The following is a 13,351-nucleotide window of genomic DNA, read 5'->3' as shown; positions in this document are numbered from 1 at the left end:
GTGATGAGTGGGAGCGTCTTTCTGGATTCTGTGGGGATCCACCTAAAGAGGGCCCTCTAGCAGAGTAACCAATACATTTTAAGTGACTGCATTTACTTATAACGTTGACATTTTTTTTTACGGAGTTTTATATAGAGCAAACGTTTCCCGAAGGTATCAGAGCGCTTTACATGAGCACCAGTAGCCTTTCAGATGGACACGTTCATTTTTTTGTTAGGCACAGGAAGATTACGTGATTTGCCCAGAATCACAGGATGTTGTGTACTACTTCTTTCCAAGCTCTGATTCATGACGAGCCACTGAAACAGTTTATGGATGATGGACAATAAACCTAAAATTAATGTAAATAATCAAATTCGTCCAATATATCAAGCAAATTAAAACCAATCCCTTCACCTTCAGTTGAGTAGCCCTCTTCAACCAGTGTACATAGTTAGAAATCTAAGGTCTAAGCGCAATTTTCAACTGAACTTCGATACTAAAATAACTGCAAAAACCAAGCCTTGTCACTTACAAGAGATTCTTTAATCACATAACCCCTTATTATCTTTCCCGTATCAGGTAGCAGTGGTCTGTCCCTATGTACATTTACTGATAAAAAAAACACACACGGGGATGCAACATAACTGCCAGTGCAGCCATCTTTGGGACTGGGGAACTAGTTTTGAGTCTTTGTTGACTCAACATCCAGTGATTCTGGGAAATAACTTAATTTGCCTGTCCTAAAAAAAAATACAAAAAATTATACAAGTGTTCTTGTGTAATGTAACTGGTGTTCATGTAAAGCGCTCCAAAACCTTCGAGTTGTTTGCATTATTTAAAACTGCAATTAAAAAAATAGTTCTTGCTTCACAGAGTGTATTCTGCCCTACTTTGAATTTCGCAGCAATTGAGGAAATTATATTTGCTGAGAACTTCAATAGTTACAGTCCATAAAATAACTTAATTTAAAGCAACCTGTGTTACACATTTTCTTACAGCACAATAATTTTTTTGTCAAGGCAATCTGAAAAATAAACCAAGCTAGCCTGAGACCTAGCAACAGTTTACGATTAGTTGCATGGTGGTAGGTCTTGGAGTCGAAGGGAACAGTCTATGAAATTCCATTCCTCTATTCTTGTATGCCCAGGCTAATAAGCCCAGATGTATTCTTAGAACTTGGATAGTGGAATAACTCATCTGTCTTTTCTGTTATTCTTCACTTCTATTAGGTGGTAATTTGTACAGCATCTATAGACCCTAAAAATGGAGTGGTAGTGCACGGTCAGCCCTAAAGCTCATGCAATGATTTATTACAAGATGATACCTTAAAATCAACAGAGAAAAGCACATTTTTTTAGCAAAATTTATTTTTTGGGAAGCCAAGTATTAGGAATAATGTATTGTAGAAACTCTCACATCGAATTCTTACGATATTTACACACAGAATTCACAAGCATTTACTGCATGAACATACATATATAAAAGGAAGCAGAATCAACTTTCAAAAAACTAATTTTAATCAAAACAAAAAATTGTTGATCATTAACAAGTTTATAAAACAGTGATTTAGTTACATAAATAAATTGATATCAGTGTATCAAATCTTAATTACTTTCAACTTCATGGGCATGTTTACATGGGTGATGAAGTACAACCTTTTACCTAGTATAATAAATAAAATGGAGAGCATGACATCATTTTCTAAACAAAAATACCTACAAACATACCTCTAGCATGTTCTCTAATTAAGGGAACAGGAGACACTAGACAACTTTTGCACCAAAACATAAAAAATTGCTTGAAAAGCACAAGGATACAGAACCATTCAGCTAAATTAAAGACACTATAGTAACAAAAGTTGGTATTTAATATAACGAACAGTTTGGTAGTTAGATCTCCAGTTTGGTTATTTTAAAGCATTAAGACAAGGCAAGATAGAAGGCTGTTTTGTTTAAGTCTAGTGAAAAAAAAGAATGTAAAAAAAATAAAAAAATAATGAAGTAGAACAGTCATACCTCCACAACTTTCTGTCCTGCACAAAGTCCAAATACCTATGCAGAATACATATATAATATATATGTACAAACATACATATTACATACATAACTATTTGTGCATGCAGGTTAGCTTATGAGCTCACTGCAAAGGGGTAATTTTTCAGGTCAATCGTTTTGGAAATAATTTGTGATCATGTCCCTTTGTGTTTGTAGGCCAGAAGGCAGAACTCCTACTCTGATAAACAGTATTCTAAATGCTAAGGCTTGCTGCGCTGGCAATGTTTTTTTGATGTCCCCTTAACTTTCACGCCTGGTACAAGCATGTGTATGTGCACACACTAAGTACATATAATATACTGTATATATTATATATAAATACATGTTTCTCCGGTAGATCTGTCCAACCATGTGATCATAAAAGGTGGCTCTGCATAGATGCCCAGCATTTAGTTTCACCACCCGAGCCAACCCCAAGGCAAGGCGCACTGCACTAAGTCCTTCTGATATGTTTTCTTTCACCATTGTGTTTGTTTAAAACCAAGCTACTGCAGCTTCAAGTATTTTGCATTACATAGAATATTTTTTTTATAAATTAGTTAGTTATACTTTTTCAATATTCAGACATATACTTTAATATATATACACAGTACAATAAATGCTCTCATTCTTTTAATTTTTTTGATAAATCCCTGAGAATGTATGTTGACAGTCGCTAAGTTTCCACATGCACAAGCGTCGTGTGCCATGCTTCTAGATGAACAGCACTGCAAAGCCACGTAGTCAGCCTTTTAAACTATTAGTTAGCATTTCAGGTTGGCATTGGTGGTGTCGGTCGGTTGGTTTAAAGATGCTGAAATGTTAAGGATGAGTTATAAAGGAGTAAAGCTGGAGCCATTCGAGGTACTTGTCACAGGATGGAGGTTTTTTTGTTTGGTTTTTATTTTAATCTTTTTTAAAGCCATTGCGATTTCCTTTGAGGCTGTGAACGTATACATAAGGACAGGAGAGCTATGTGGGCTTTTGCCACTTGACAACATATACTCAGTGTAAACCAAACATTTTAAACCTCTGTCTCTCACACACACATAACAGGAAAAAATAGAAACACAAACTTTCACAACATGACGATTTTTAGTTCGAAAACTCAATATAACTATACACATAATACCGGTGCGGCTCTGTTTTTTTCTTTTTTCTTTCCTTTTTTTAAGTTAAAAAGTATACAAAGGCAGGCTCAAGTAAAAACAAACATCCCTCCCTCACTTCTCCCACCCTCCCATCCCACCCCAGTTGGACATTTTCATCAACCAAACCGCTCACGGACCAACATCATCAGTTTCTTTTTGCCTTTGTATATTTGTTTTAGGTTGTCAATGAACTGCGTAAACTGAATATGTCCATCGTGAGCCATTAAGAAGGTCTCTCGGGCCTTGCTGAGGAACTCTATAAACTCACTATAGTGTCGCGGGCTGATGTGTGTAAGCCGTGAGTGTGTTGTATTGATGTAGGCCCCAATCGTGGCATCCAAAAGCTGTCTTAGCGGGGCTTTGTCTAGGGACATAAGTTTACCAGAGTTCCTCCTTCCATGCAGTCCCACCATTCCAGGTGTGGTCAAAGTGCACCTGCGCAAAATGTCTGAGAGTACTGTTGCACATTTGACACTTTTGACCACCAGAGGTATAATAGCCGCCAGTTCATTTTTCCCAAGGGAGTGGCTAAGTGCACAAGCCCACAAAACGTCATTAATGGCAGGGTGTGTATCCTGATTGTAACTCAGGTTCAGGTGCGTCATGGCCAAAGTTGCCAGCTTGTAGGCCCGCATGGGATAACCACGGTGTTCCATATACCTTGCTATGGTAAAAAGCTGTGTGTAGCTCATGCCTGTGGTAGCAGCATCCAGAACAATTTGGTAAGCAGTCTCAAAAGCTATGTGATCCTTTTCACATAAGGTCAGTGCAGAGAGGGCACAGTTCTGAGGGTCCTTCATGGCACACTGGAGTGCAAGCGTCCTAGCACTGCTAGCCAGTTTCTCCTGCTGGTGGCAGTCCAGATGCAGCCGGACAATAGTGCTGTTCGACATTACAGTTGTAGCAACAATACTAGTGGCTTCCGTTGGAGTGAAGAGAGTAAACCAGCTCTGCATGATACTGTCCAGGGCATAAACACCTGTTGAAGAGAAAGCAGAAACATTACGACTGAGCAGAAGGAAGAAAATTCAAAGAAAACTGTCTATTACTATAACCTTCAAACAGATTAGCCAACAGGCCAGATAAATGTGAAAAACACTTAAGCTCCATTCCTGCTGGTGCTTTTAAAAAAGCAAACCTAATTGGAAATATTTCATTTTCTTTAAAGAACTCTGAATAGATGTTCAAAATTAAGCCGAAAATGACTATGCTTCCCAAATTGTCAGAGCAAGTAAAAAGGAAGATCTGAAGTCCATGCTTCAACAAGCACTTATCTAAGACAGATTACAAAAACAATGACATAAATTGTTCCCTCAAGTCTATTCGTGCCCCTCAGGAGAAAGTATATTGGGAGACTATACTGATTCAGGTCACAGACTTTCGAAAGAGCTCACCAATTCATCTTATTGGACCAAAAGCACCATAGTGCAGGTATAATACGTAGAATTCTGTAACCCCTGTATAAACGGTAGTCACGCGTTTCTTTATATTCGGCGACTTGTGGCGCACCGAGTCGCCGATTATAAAGAAGAGATGTCAGAACTAGACTACAAGGTTATTACAGTCGAATTCTGACATCACAATGCCTGCTGCCAGAGCCAGCAGCCCAGGTGAAAAGCAGGTCAGGTCACAGAGCATATTTAAAGCAGCCGTTTAAAGCAACTAATGGAAGGTTGCTTTTCTTCCTTATGCTCCATTTTAATAGCTTACAATGACAAGCAGAGATAATGTTTCTTTTTTGCACTCCCTAGACCGAGAAAATCTAAAATCTTTCTGCATGTTTTTACACCTTCCAAGCTACTACAGTTTTTTTTTTGTATGACTTGTATTGAACGGTTTCTAAAATCTGTTTGCAAAAAAATAGCTAAAAGTTTTTGATGCGTTTAATTTTGCATTAGAGGTTTTATTTGTATTCTTGGTTTGCAAACATGCTCGCTATTTTATGTGAAAGAGCTATGCACCAAGGTCTTGAGTGGTTTGTGGGGAAGGTGATGGCTTGACCATGTATTATATGGGATAAAGTACTCCATGCTGTTCGTTAGGATATTACAAGTCATCTTGAAGTTCCAAAACCATAAAGAACTCGGCCTTTAGCCTCATTCCTCTATATGGTTATGGGACTCCTCTGACTTGCAATATCCTTCTAATGTACTCCAGTGGGTACTTTACCACTTATACAAACTAAAGGTTCTTGTTATTCACATATTACTGCTTTCATTACTCCTAAGAATACCCAAGCTTGCAAACTATAGAAACAAGCATTTGCAATGCAAAAGGTCTCGCATTAGGAAAGTTTGAGTTTTTGGTCTTGTAAACGACAATTTTTTTTATGTGTTGGTTTTGAAAATAGTGAAAATAGCTTTCATTAACAATGCCAATACTTATAATTTTTGCACATGTGACACCTATACCATTTGTAATGCAACATGTTTTGTCTTTGTGACTTTGATGTATTGGTATTACAAATAACAATGGCTTATAATTTTTTTAAAATAATTAATACTTAAATAAAAGGTATTTTAATTTATAATGGCAATAGCGTAATTATGTTCAGTGCATTTTATTGAGACGAAAGTCCAAGAACAGAAGTTGAATATTAACATTTTTTTGTGACATTTCTAATAAAGCTTGAAACATTGTGAGAATATATTTGAACCAGTTGTTGAATGGTTGCACAGATTGATGCTGTGTTGGCACTGAGTGATCTTGTGGTGGCAACAAATGATGCTGTGGTAGCGTATAGTGATGTCGTGATGCCCCCGAGTGATCTTGTGGTGGCAACAAATGATGCTGTGGCGTTCAGTGATGCTGTGGTAGCGCATAGTGATGTCGTGATGCCCCTGAGTGATGCTGTGGTGGTGCGATAGAGTGAGGGCGTTAGATAGATAGAGTGAGGGCGTTAGATAGATAGAGTGAGGGCGTTAGATAGATAGAGTGAGGGCGTTAGATAGATAGAGTGAGGGCGTTAGATAGATAGAGTGAGGGGCGTTAGATAGATAGAGTGAGGGTGTTAGATAGATAGAGTGAGGGCTATACATAGAGGGCGATAGAGTGAGGGCGATAGATAGAGTGAGGTCTATAGATAGATCGAGTGAGGACGATCGATAGATTGATAGAGAGTGAGTGCGATTGATAGAGAGGTCGATAGATAGAGTGAGGGCGATAGATAGAGGGAGTGAGATAGAGTGAGGGCGATAGATAGATATAGTGATAGATGTATAGATAGAGTTAGTGCGATAGATATATGAGGGTAATAGATAGAGTGAGTGCGATAGATATATAGAGTGATGGCGATAGATCGATAGAGTGGAGAGAAGAGAACATGGAGTTAGGGAAGGAGGCATGGTGGAAGAGAGCAGAAGATCAGCACGGGAGAAGAGAAGATAACAGGGAGTTATAGAAGGATGTGGGTGGAAGAGGGGAGCAGGTAAGCACAGCAGAAGAGAACAGGGAGTTAAAGAAGGAGGTGGTGTGGAAAAGAGCGGCAGATTAGCACAGGAGAAGAGAACAGTGAGTTTGAGAAGGAGGCGACGTGGAAGAGAGTAGCAGATCAGCAGAAGAACAGGGAGTTAAAGAAGGAGGGGGGTGGAAGTGAGCAGCAGATCAGCAGAGGGAGAAAAGAAGAGAACAGGGAGTTGAAGCAGGAGGTGTGTGGAACAGAGCAGCAGATAAGCACAGCATAAGAGAACAGAGAGTTAAAGGAGGTGGGGTGGACGAGAGCTGCAGATTAGCACAGGAGAAGAGAACAGGGATTTAAAGAAGGTGGTGTTGTGGAAGAGCAGCAGTACAGCACGTGAGAAGAGGAAATTGGGTAGAGAAGGAGGCGGGTTGAATAGAGAAGCAGATCAGCTCTGGAGCTGAGAAGAGAACAGGGAGTTAGAGAAGGTGTGTGGAAGAGAGCAGCATAACAGCACAGCATAAAAGAACACAGAGTTAAAGTGGGATGCGGGTGGAAGAGAATAGCAGATTGGCACTGGAGAAGAAAACAGGGAGTTAAAGAAAGAGGTGGGGTGGAAGAGAGCAGCAGATCAGCACATGTGAAGAGAACAAGGAGTTAGAGAAGGAGGCAGGGTGTAAGAGCAGCAGATCAGCATGGGAGAAGAGAACAGGGAGTTAAAGAAGGAGGTGGGGGTGGAAGAGAGCAGCAGATCAGACACAGGGGAAGAGAATAGAACAGGGAGTTAGAGAAGGATGCGAGGTGGAAGAGAGCAGCAGATCAGCAGAAGAGAACAGGAAGTTTGAGAAGGTGCGGGGTTGAAGAGAGCAGCAGATCAGCACGGGAGAACAGAACATGGAGTTAAAGGATGCAGCAGGTGGAAGAGAGCAGCAGATTAGCACAGGTGAAGAGAAGAGAACAGGGAGTTAAAGAAGGAAGCAGTTGGAAGAGAGCAGCAGATCAGCATGGGAGAAAAGAACAGGGAGTTTAAAAAGGATGAGGTTGGAAAAGACCAGCAGATCAGCACGGGAGAAAAGAACAGGGAGTTTAAGAAGGAGGCGGGGTAAACAAGAGCAGCAGATCAGCACAGGAGAATAGACGAAAACAGGGAGTTAAAGAAGGAGGTGGGGTGAAAGAACAGCAGATCTTCACCGGCGAATAGAAAAGGCAGTTTGAGAAGGAGGCGAATGTAAAAGAGCAAAAAGATCTTCACAGGAGAAGGCAACAAGGAGTTAGAGAATGAGTCGGTGGAAGAGAAGAGCAGATCAGCACAGGAGAAGAGAACAGGTAGTTAAAGAAGGGTGCGGGTGGAATAGAGCAGCAGATTAGCACGGGATAACAGAACAGGGAGTTAAACTGGGAGGCTGGTGGAAGAGTATCAGTTCAGAACAGGAGAAGAGAACAGGGAGTTAAAGAAGGAGGTGGGGTGGAAGAGAACAGCAGATCTGCACTGGAGAAGAGAACAGGGAGTTACAGAAGGCAGCGGGTGGAAGAGAATAGCAGATTAGCACAGGAGAAGAGAAGAGAACAGGGTGTTAGAGAAGGAGGTGGGGTAGAAGGGTGCAGCAGATCAGCACATAAGAGAACAGGAAGTTAGAGAAGGAGGCGGATGGAAGATTGCATTAAGATCTCCACAGGAGAAGAGAATAGGGAGTTCGAGAATGATGCGGGAGTAGGAGAAGAGCAGATGAGCATGGGAGAAGAAAACAGGGAGTTAAAGAAGGAAGCGGTGGAAGAGAACAGCATAATAGCACAGGCAAAGAGAATCTGGAGTTAGAGAAGGAGGCGGGGTAAAATAGAACAGCAGATGCGCACAGGAGAAGAGAAGCGAACAGGCAGTTAAAGAAGGAGTTTGGGTGGATGAGAGCTGCAGATCAGCACAAGAAAGGTTAACAGGGATTTGGAGAATGGGGCGGGGTGGAAGAGAGCAGCAGCCCAGCACTGGAGAAGAGACGAGATGAGGGAGTTAAAGAAGGCGGTGGGGTGGAAGAGAGCAGCCGATGAGCACAGGAGAAGAGAACAGGGAGTTAAAGAAGGAGGCACAGGAGAACAGAAGAGGGAGGTAGAGAAGAATGTTGGTGGAAGAGAGCAGCAGGTCAGCTCGGGAGAAGAGAACAGGGAGTTTGAGAAGGAGGTGTTTGAAGAGAGCAGCATAACAGCACAGCATAATAGAACATGGAGTTAAAGTGGGATGCGGGTGGAAGAGAATAGCAGATTGGCACTGGAGAAGAGAACAAGGAGTTAAATAAGGAGGTGGGGTGGAAGAGAGCAGCAGATCAGCACATGTAAAGAGAAGAGAACAGGGAGTTAAAGAAGGAGGCAGGGTGAAAGCAGCAGATCAGCATGGGAGAAGAGAACAGGGAGTTAAAGAAGGAGGTGGGGTGGAAGAGAGCGGCAGATTAGCACATTAGAAGAGAACATGGAGCTAGAGAAGGATGCGAGGTGGAAGAGATCAGCAGAAGAGAACAGGGAGTTAGAGAAGGAGGTGGGTGGAATAGAGCAGCAGATCAGCACATGAGAAGAGAATAGAACAGGGAGTTGGAGAAGGAGGCAAGGTGGAAGAGAGCAGCAGATCAGCAAAAGAGAACAGGGATTTAGAGAAGGTGCGGGTGGAAGAGAGCAGGAGATCACCACGGAAGAACATAACAGGGAGTTAAAGGATGCGGCAGGTGGAAGAGAGCAGCAGAATAGCACAGGTGAAGAGAAGAGAACAGGGATTTAAAGAAGGATGTGGGACAAAAAGATGACAGAAAGAAAAGGGGGACAGAAGTGCTGTTTGTGTAGAGAGTGTTTTTTGTTGCATATTAAATGTAAGAAGGAAAGGAAACAATGAACGTGTTTGGGCGCGTAAAGTTAAATCAAAAAAAATTGTAAGTAAAAACAAGAGCTGTGAGCTATCAACTGTAAGATACAGCTGTGAAAGTGGTAATTGAAATACACGATACCGTAAACATGCAAGAAGGTGGAAAGAGATGTTAGGTATAACACTTACGATATCGTAAACATGCAAGAAAGTGGAAAAAAGATGTTAGGTATAACACTTTTCAAAATCCTAATTTCAAAAGTGCACCGTGAGCTGCAAAGTAAACAGTGACACGCTCTGGGTAAAAATGCTAACAAGCTCTCTGCATTGCTGTGGCATGGGGGGTGGGGGGGGCGGGAATGCATTCCTTTGAAGTCTGACGTTGGGGCGGGGGAAAGCAGCCTTTGAAGTCGGATGCCGAGGCACAGACAAATGGTGGGCTGTTGCATAATGTTGAAAACATTTAGATGTGTATTTTGACAAAACGTCCCATTCGTTAATCACGGACGTATTGCTCCCAAAAAAGCCCGTCTTTTCATGTGTGTTCGCAGGGGTGCCTAATAAGTAGCACAAAAGCTCCAGTTTAATTCAAGAATATGTTTTTGGGGGATGAATGCATTTAAATAGATGTAAGCAAGTGTCCAAAAGTTCATTTCGAGCAACAGTGAGAAACACAGCGCTTTAGCATACACTTCTGTGACTATGGACAAGTGAAAATATTGTTGCCCTATGGTTCCCGTGAGATTTGTTGTTTAGTAACAAAATGAACAGCATTTATAGTTGACAAATATGAACGGGGGACCAAAGTGAAAAGAAAAAATGCATCCCGTGTAAGTACAAGCTCTCGGCATTGCTGTGGCGGGGGGTGGGGGAGAGAGAGCGCATTCCTTTGAAGTCTGATGCGGCGGGTGGGGGAAGCGGCAGCTTTTGAAGTCTGATGCCTAAGCACAGACAAATGGTGGTGTGTAACGTGGCTGTTGTTGTGCACGCGCCTGTCTAATCCGCCGCTTTGGTAGAGTGTTCTTTTCCGCTTACTGTAATCTCGCCAGCAATGCGCAAGCGCATTGGCTCAGGCGAGACCTAAAAAGGGTGAAGGTTTTAAACTGAAATAGTGGCTGGGTTCAGATTATGTAACCCTGGTGCCAGCTGGTAAAGGCAAACATGATGGCAGAGAGCGGCCTGCGCTATTAAGTTCCTTGTGAACGCAACCAAGAAAGACTTACAAGGCTTTAACTAGCACAACTGTATTAATACCCAAACCCTTTTTTTAAAATAAAACAGGAGTGACATCTGAGCTTTTAACTAAGCCACCACTAGCCCTCAGCTTTAGTAGTAGATACCAGTGATTTTCTACAAGGAAAAAAAGTTTTTTAAAAACAAAAATTACACACAACTTATAAAATGATCAGTTACTAGCAATTTTCTTGAAATACACAATAACAATAGTGAATGGAGTTAGATTATGGTGTGGCCCACAACATACAAAAGACAAACATGTTATTTACAAAATGAATATCACTTTAATATATAAATAGCTGCAGCTGGTATTATTCTACCCTATTTCAATAAGAGATATCACTTGAAATGTCAGTAAGGATGCCTTTGGGATACAACACAAGTGCTATTATCACGGAAAGAGGTTTGGGACTGGCTACCTGTGTTTCTGTCCGGTTTTGGTTGTCAAGCTGGTAATTTCTTGGAAACTAACTCCAACATAAGGATTGCAGGTGGCCTACAGTCCAAAAGTCTGCAGTTGTTGACAGAGGTCAGGTCAGATCAAGTGTGGTGACTGTGCAAATGGGAGGTTTGAATGTATGAAGAAATGTGCCCTGGTGTTGAATTGCTATAGTAGTAGGTGGTGACTCCAGTGTGGCCCTTGTCCATGTAGGATGTGGACTGTGACTAGTAGATCATTTGAAAGAGTGTATATGGAAGAGTCGGGTAAATGAGTGACATGGTCTGTTTTCAGATGGAAATCTTGTGAGTGAGGTTTGATGAGCAGCAGTTTTTGAAAGGCGGAGCTCATTGTGTAAGTATGAAGCAGTGTAAGGGAGTAAAATGGTACATTCAGTTCATTTCATGACTGCTTGGTGTGGGCAATAGGGACATGTGATCTCAAAGTCTGACAAGTGGACTAAAGCCTCTAACTAGTTCAGAGAGGAGTAGCCGGATGCAACAATGTGTAGGGAAATTAGTATTGTGTGTTTCTGCTGTCATGAGAGCTTGGGTTCATATGAGGATTAGAGGTAGGATGGCAAGAGCCAGTTTTAACACTTTCCTGGAAATAAGTTCTGAAATTTTGCATGTATTCAGAAAGCAGGTTCCAACGCTTAGCTGTTTGCACTAAAACTAGTTCTGCCTAACTCAGGCCTTTTAGGACCGGGTCAGAGTGATAAGGAGGAAAGCGGTAAATATAGACGTTTGTCTGAAGAACATCGCCCAGTTTGCAGGTCTGCAGTGGATAGCACTGGTATGTCAAGCAAGGCGCTTGTAACGGCAAAAGTGAATTTGGGAAGTCAACAACGAAAAGCAAGACCAAGGACTGAGTTCTAGAAACAACTATTTAGAGCACACTCACTTTTGCTGTTTTTAAACCACTTGCTCTGCTCCCTCTAAACTCCTCTTACTAAAACGTAATCTCCCGAGCACGCCGCGCAGCGGATCCAGCGCTGCTGCGGACCCGGGATTCTCTTGGTCGCCATCACCGGCGCTCGCCTAGGCCACGCCCCACCATTCCGTCGTCAAGTGAGGCCACGCGCCTTTTTCGAAGCCACGCCCCCTACTGACGTTATCTGCAACTATAAAATATGTGCTTCCTTCGGAAGCACCGTTTGCGCGCCGAAGTCGCGCCTAAGTCCAGCCCGTCTGCGCCCGTCCGCGGCCGGATGGGCCCAGGGGCCTGGGATGCTGCTACTGCTATATCTTACCCTTCCTCTGCTCTTATGAGTCTTCAAACCTCTGCTAGCCCCCTATCTCCCGATACCTGGACTCGGATCTCTTCACTTGGGATTGCAGGAAACTCCCCCCCCCATCTGGGGCCGGCGTTACCTCTCATTGCACCTGCCCTTGTCGAGTCGCAGATTTGTGTATTATACCTTAATACTCGCTCTTTGGTCCGGCATCAAGCAGATATCCTTCACCTACTCCTGACTGAGAGGCCAGACGTTCTCTTATTATCTGAGACCTGGCTCACCGATGACTCCCTTCCTGATATCCTCGCTGCGCTACCCCCAGATTACTTTTTGCTGAACACCAACCGCCCTGGGGGTCGCTCCGGGGGAGGGGTGGCAGCGGTAATACGCAAGAATCTAAAGATTATCGCCTCCGCCTCCATGACCCTCCCCGAAGTGGACAACCTGGTTCTCCGTCTTGGGACTGAGGTGGGTGCAGTCACCCTTATGGTATTATACCGTCCCCCCCACCCCATGCCTTCCTTCCCCTCTTCTTTTATCGAACAGCTGACCAATCTTGCCACTTCCTCCCCCCGTACTGTAATTTTTGGTGACTTCAACTACTGGTTCCAGCACGAGGACGCTGGTCCCCATGCCTTTGAACTGTTCGAGGCCTTCGAGCCTGAACTTCACTCAATTAGTCAGGTCCGCCACCCACAGTGGCGGCCACATCCTTGACCACATTTGGGTCCACGGGGTCAAGTCCTCCTGTCCGCTCATAACACCCTGTGTGTGGTCCGACCACTTTCTGATTGACACCACATTCTCGGCTGTTGGCCAGATTAGGATCCCCTTGAGGGAGGGTGGCACCGCCCGCAAGTGGAGAGCCGCCGATTCCTCTAAATTGCTATCTCACCTTTCTCACCCGTCCCCTGCTTCCCAACAATATAAGCACCAACGAGCTTTACGGGCATATTTCTGACTGGCTTACGACAGCCAGCGATATTTTTGCCCCCCTTACTAAGTTCCCCCGATCCCGACACAGCAATTCCCAC

The 13,351-nt window shown here is 43.1% G+C and overlaps 1 protein-coding gene across 1 annotated transcript in view; it reads right to left on the bottom strand.

The window, feature by feature from the left end:
* Positions 1-3,160: 3,160 nt before the first annotated feature.
* LOC147726613 (zinc finger SWIM domain-containing protein 6-like) overlaps positions 3,161-13,351 on the bottom strand; it is a 304,204-nt gene continuing 294,013 nt past the window's right edge. The window contains exon 16 of the mRNA XM_086963481.1: positions 3,161-4,145. Coding sequence (XP_086819607.1) covers positions 3,283-4,145 — 863 coding nt within the window. The 3' untranslated portion in view covers positions 3,161-3,282. The remainder of the gene's footprint in view (positions 4,146-13,351) is intronic.

The sequence above is a fragment of the Lissotriton vulgaris genome, chromosome 3_1 (assembly GCF_964263255.1).
Source record: "Lissotriton vulgaris chromosome 3_1, aLisVul1.2, whole genome shotgun sequence".
NCBI lineage: Eukaryota > Metazoa > Chordata > Amphibia > Caudata > Salamandridae > Lissotriton > Lissotriton vulgaris.
The sequence above is the reverse complement of the archived record's forward strand: the minus strand, read 5'-3'. Positions and strand labels throughout refer to the sequence as shown.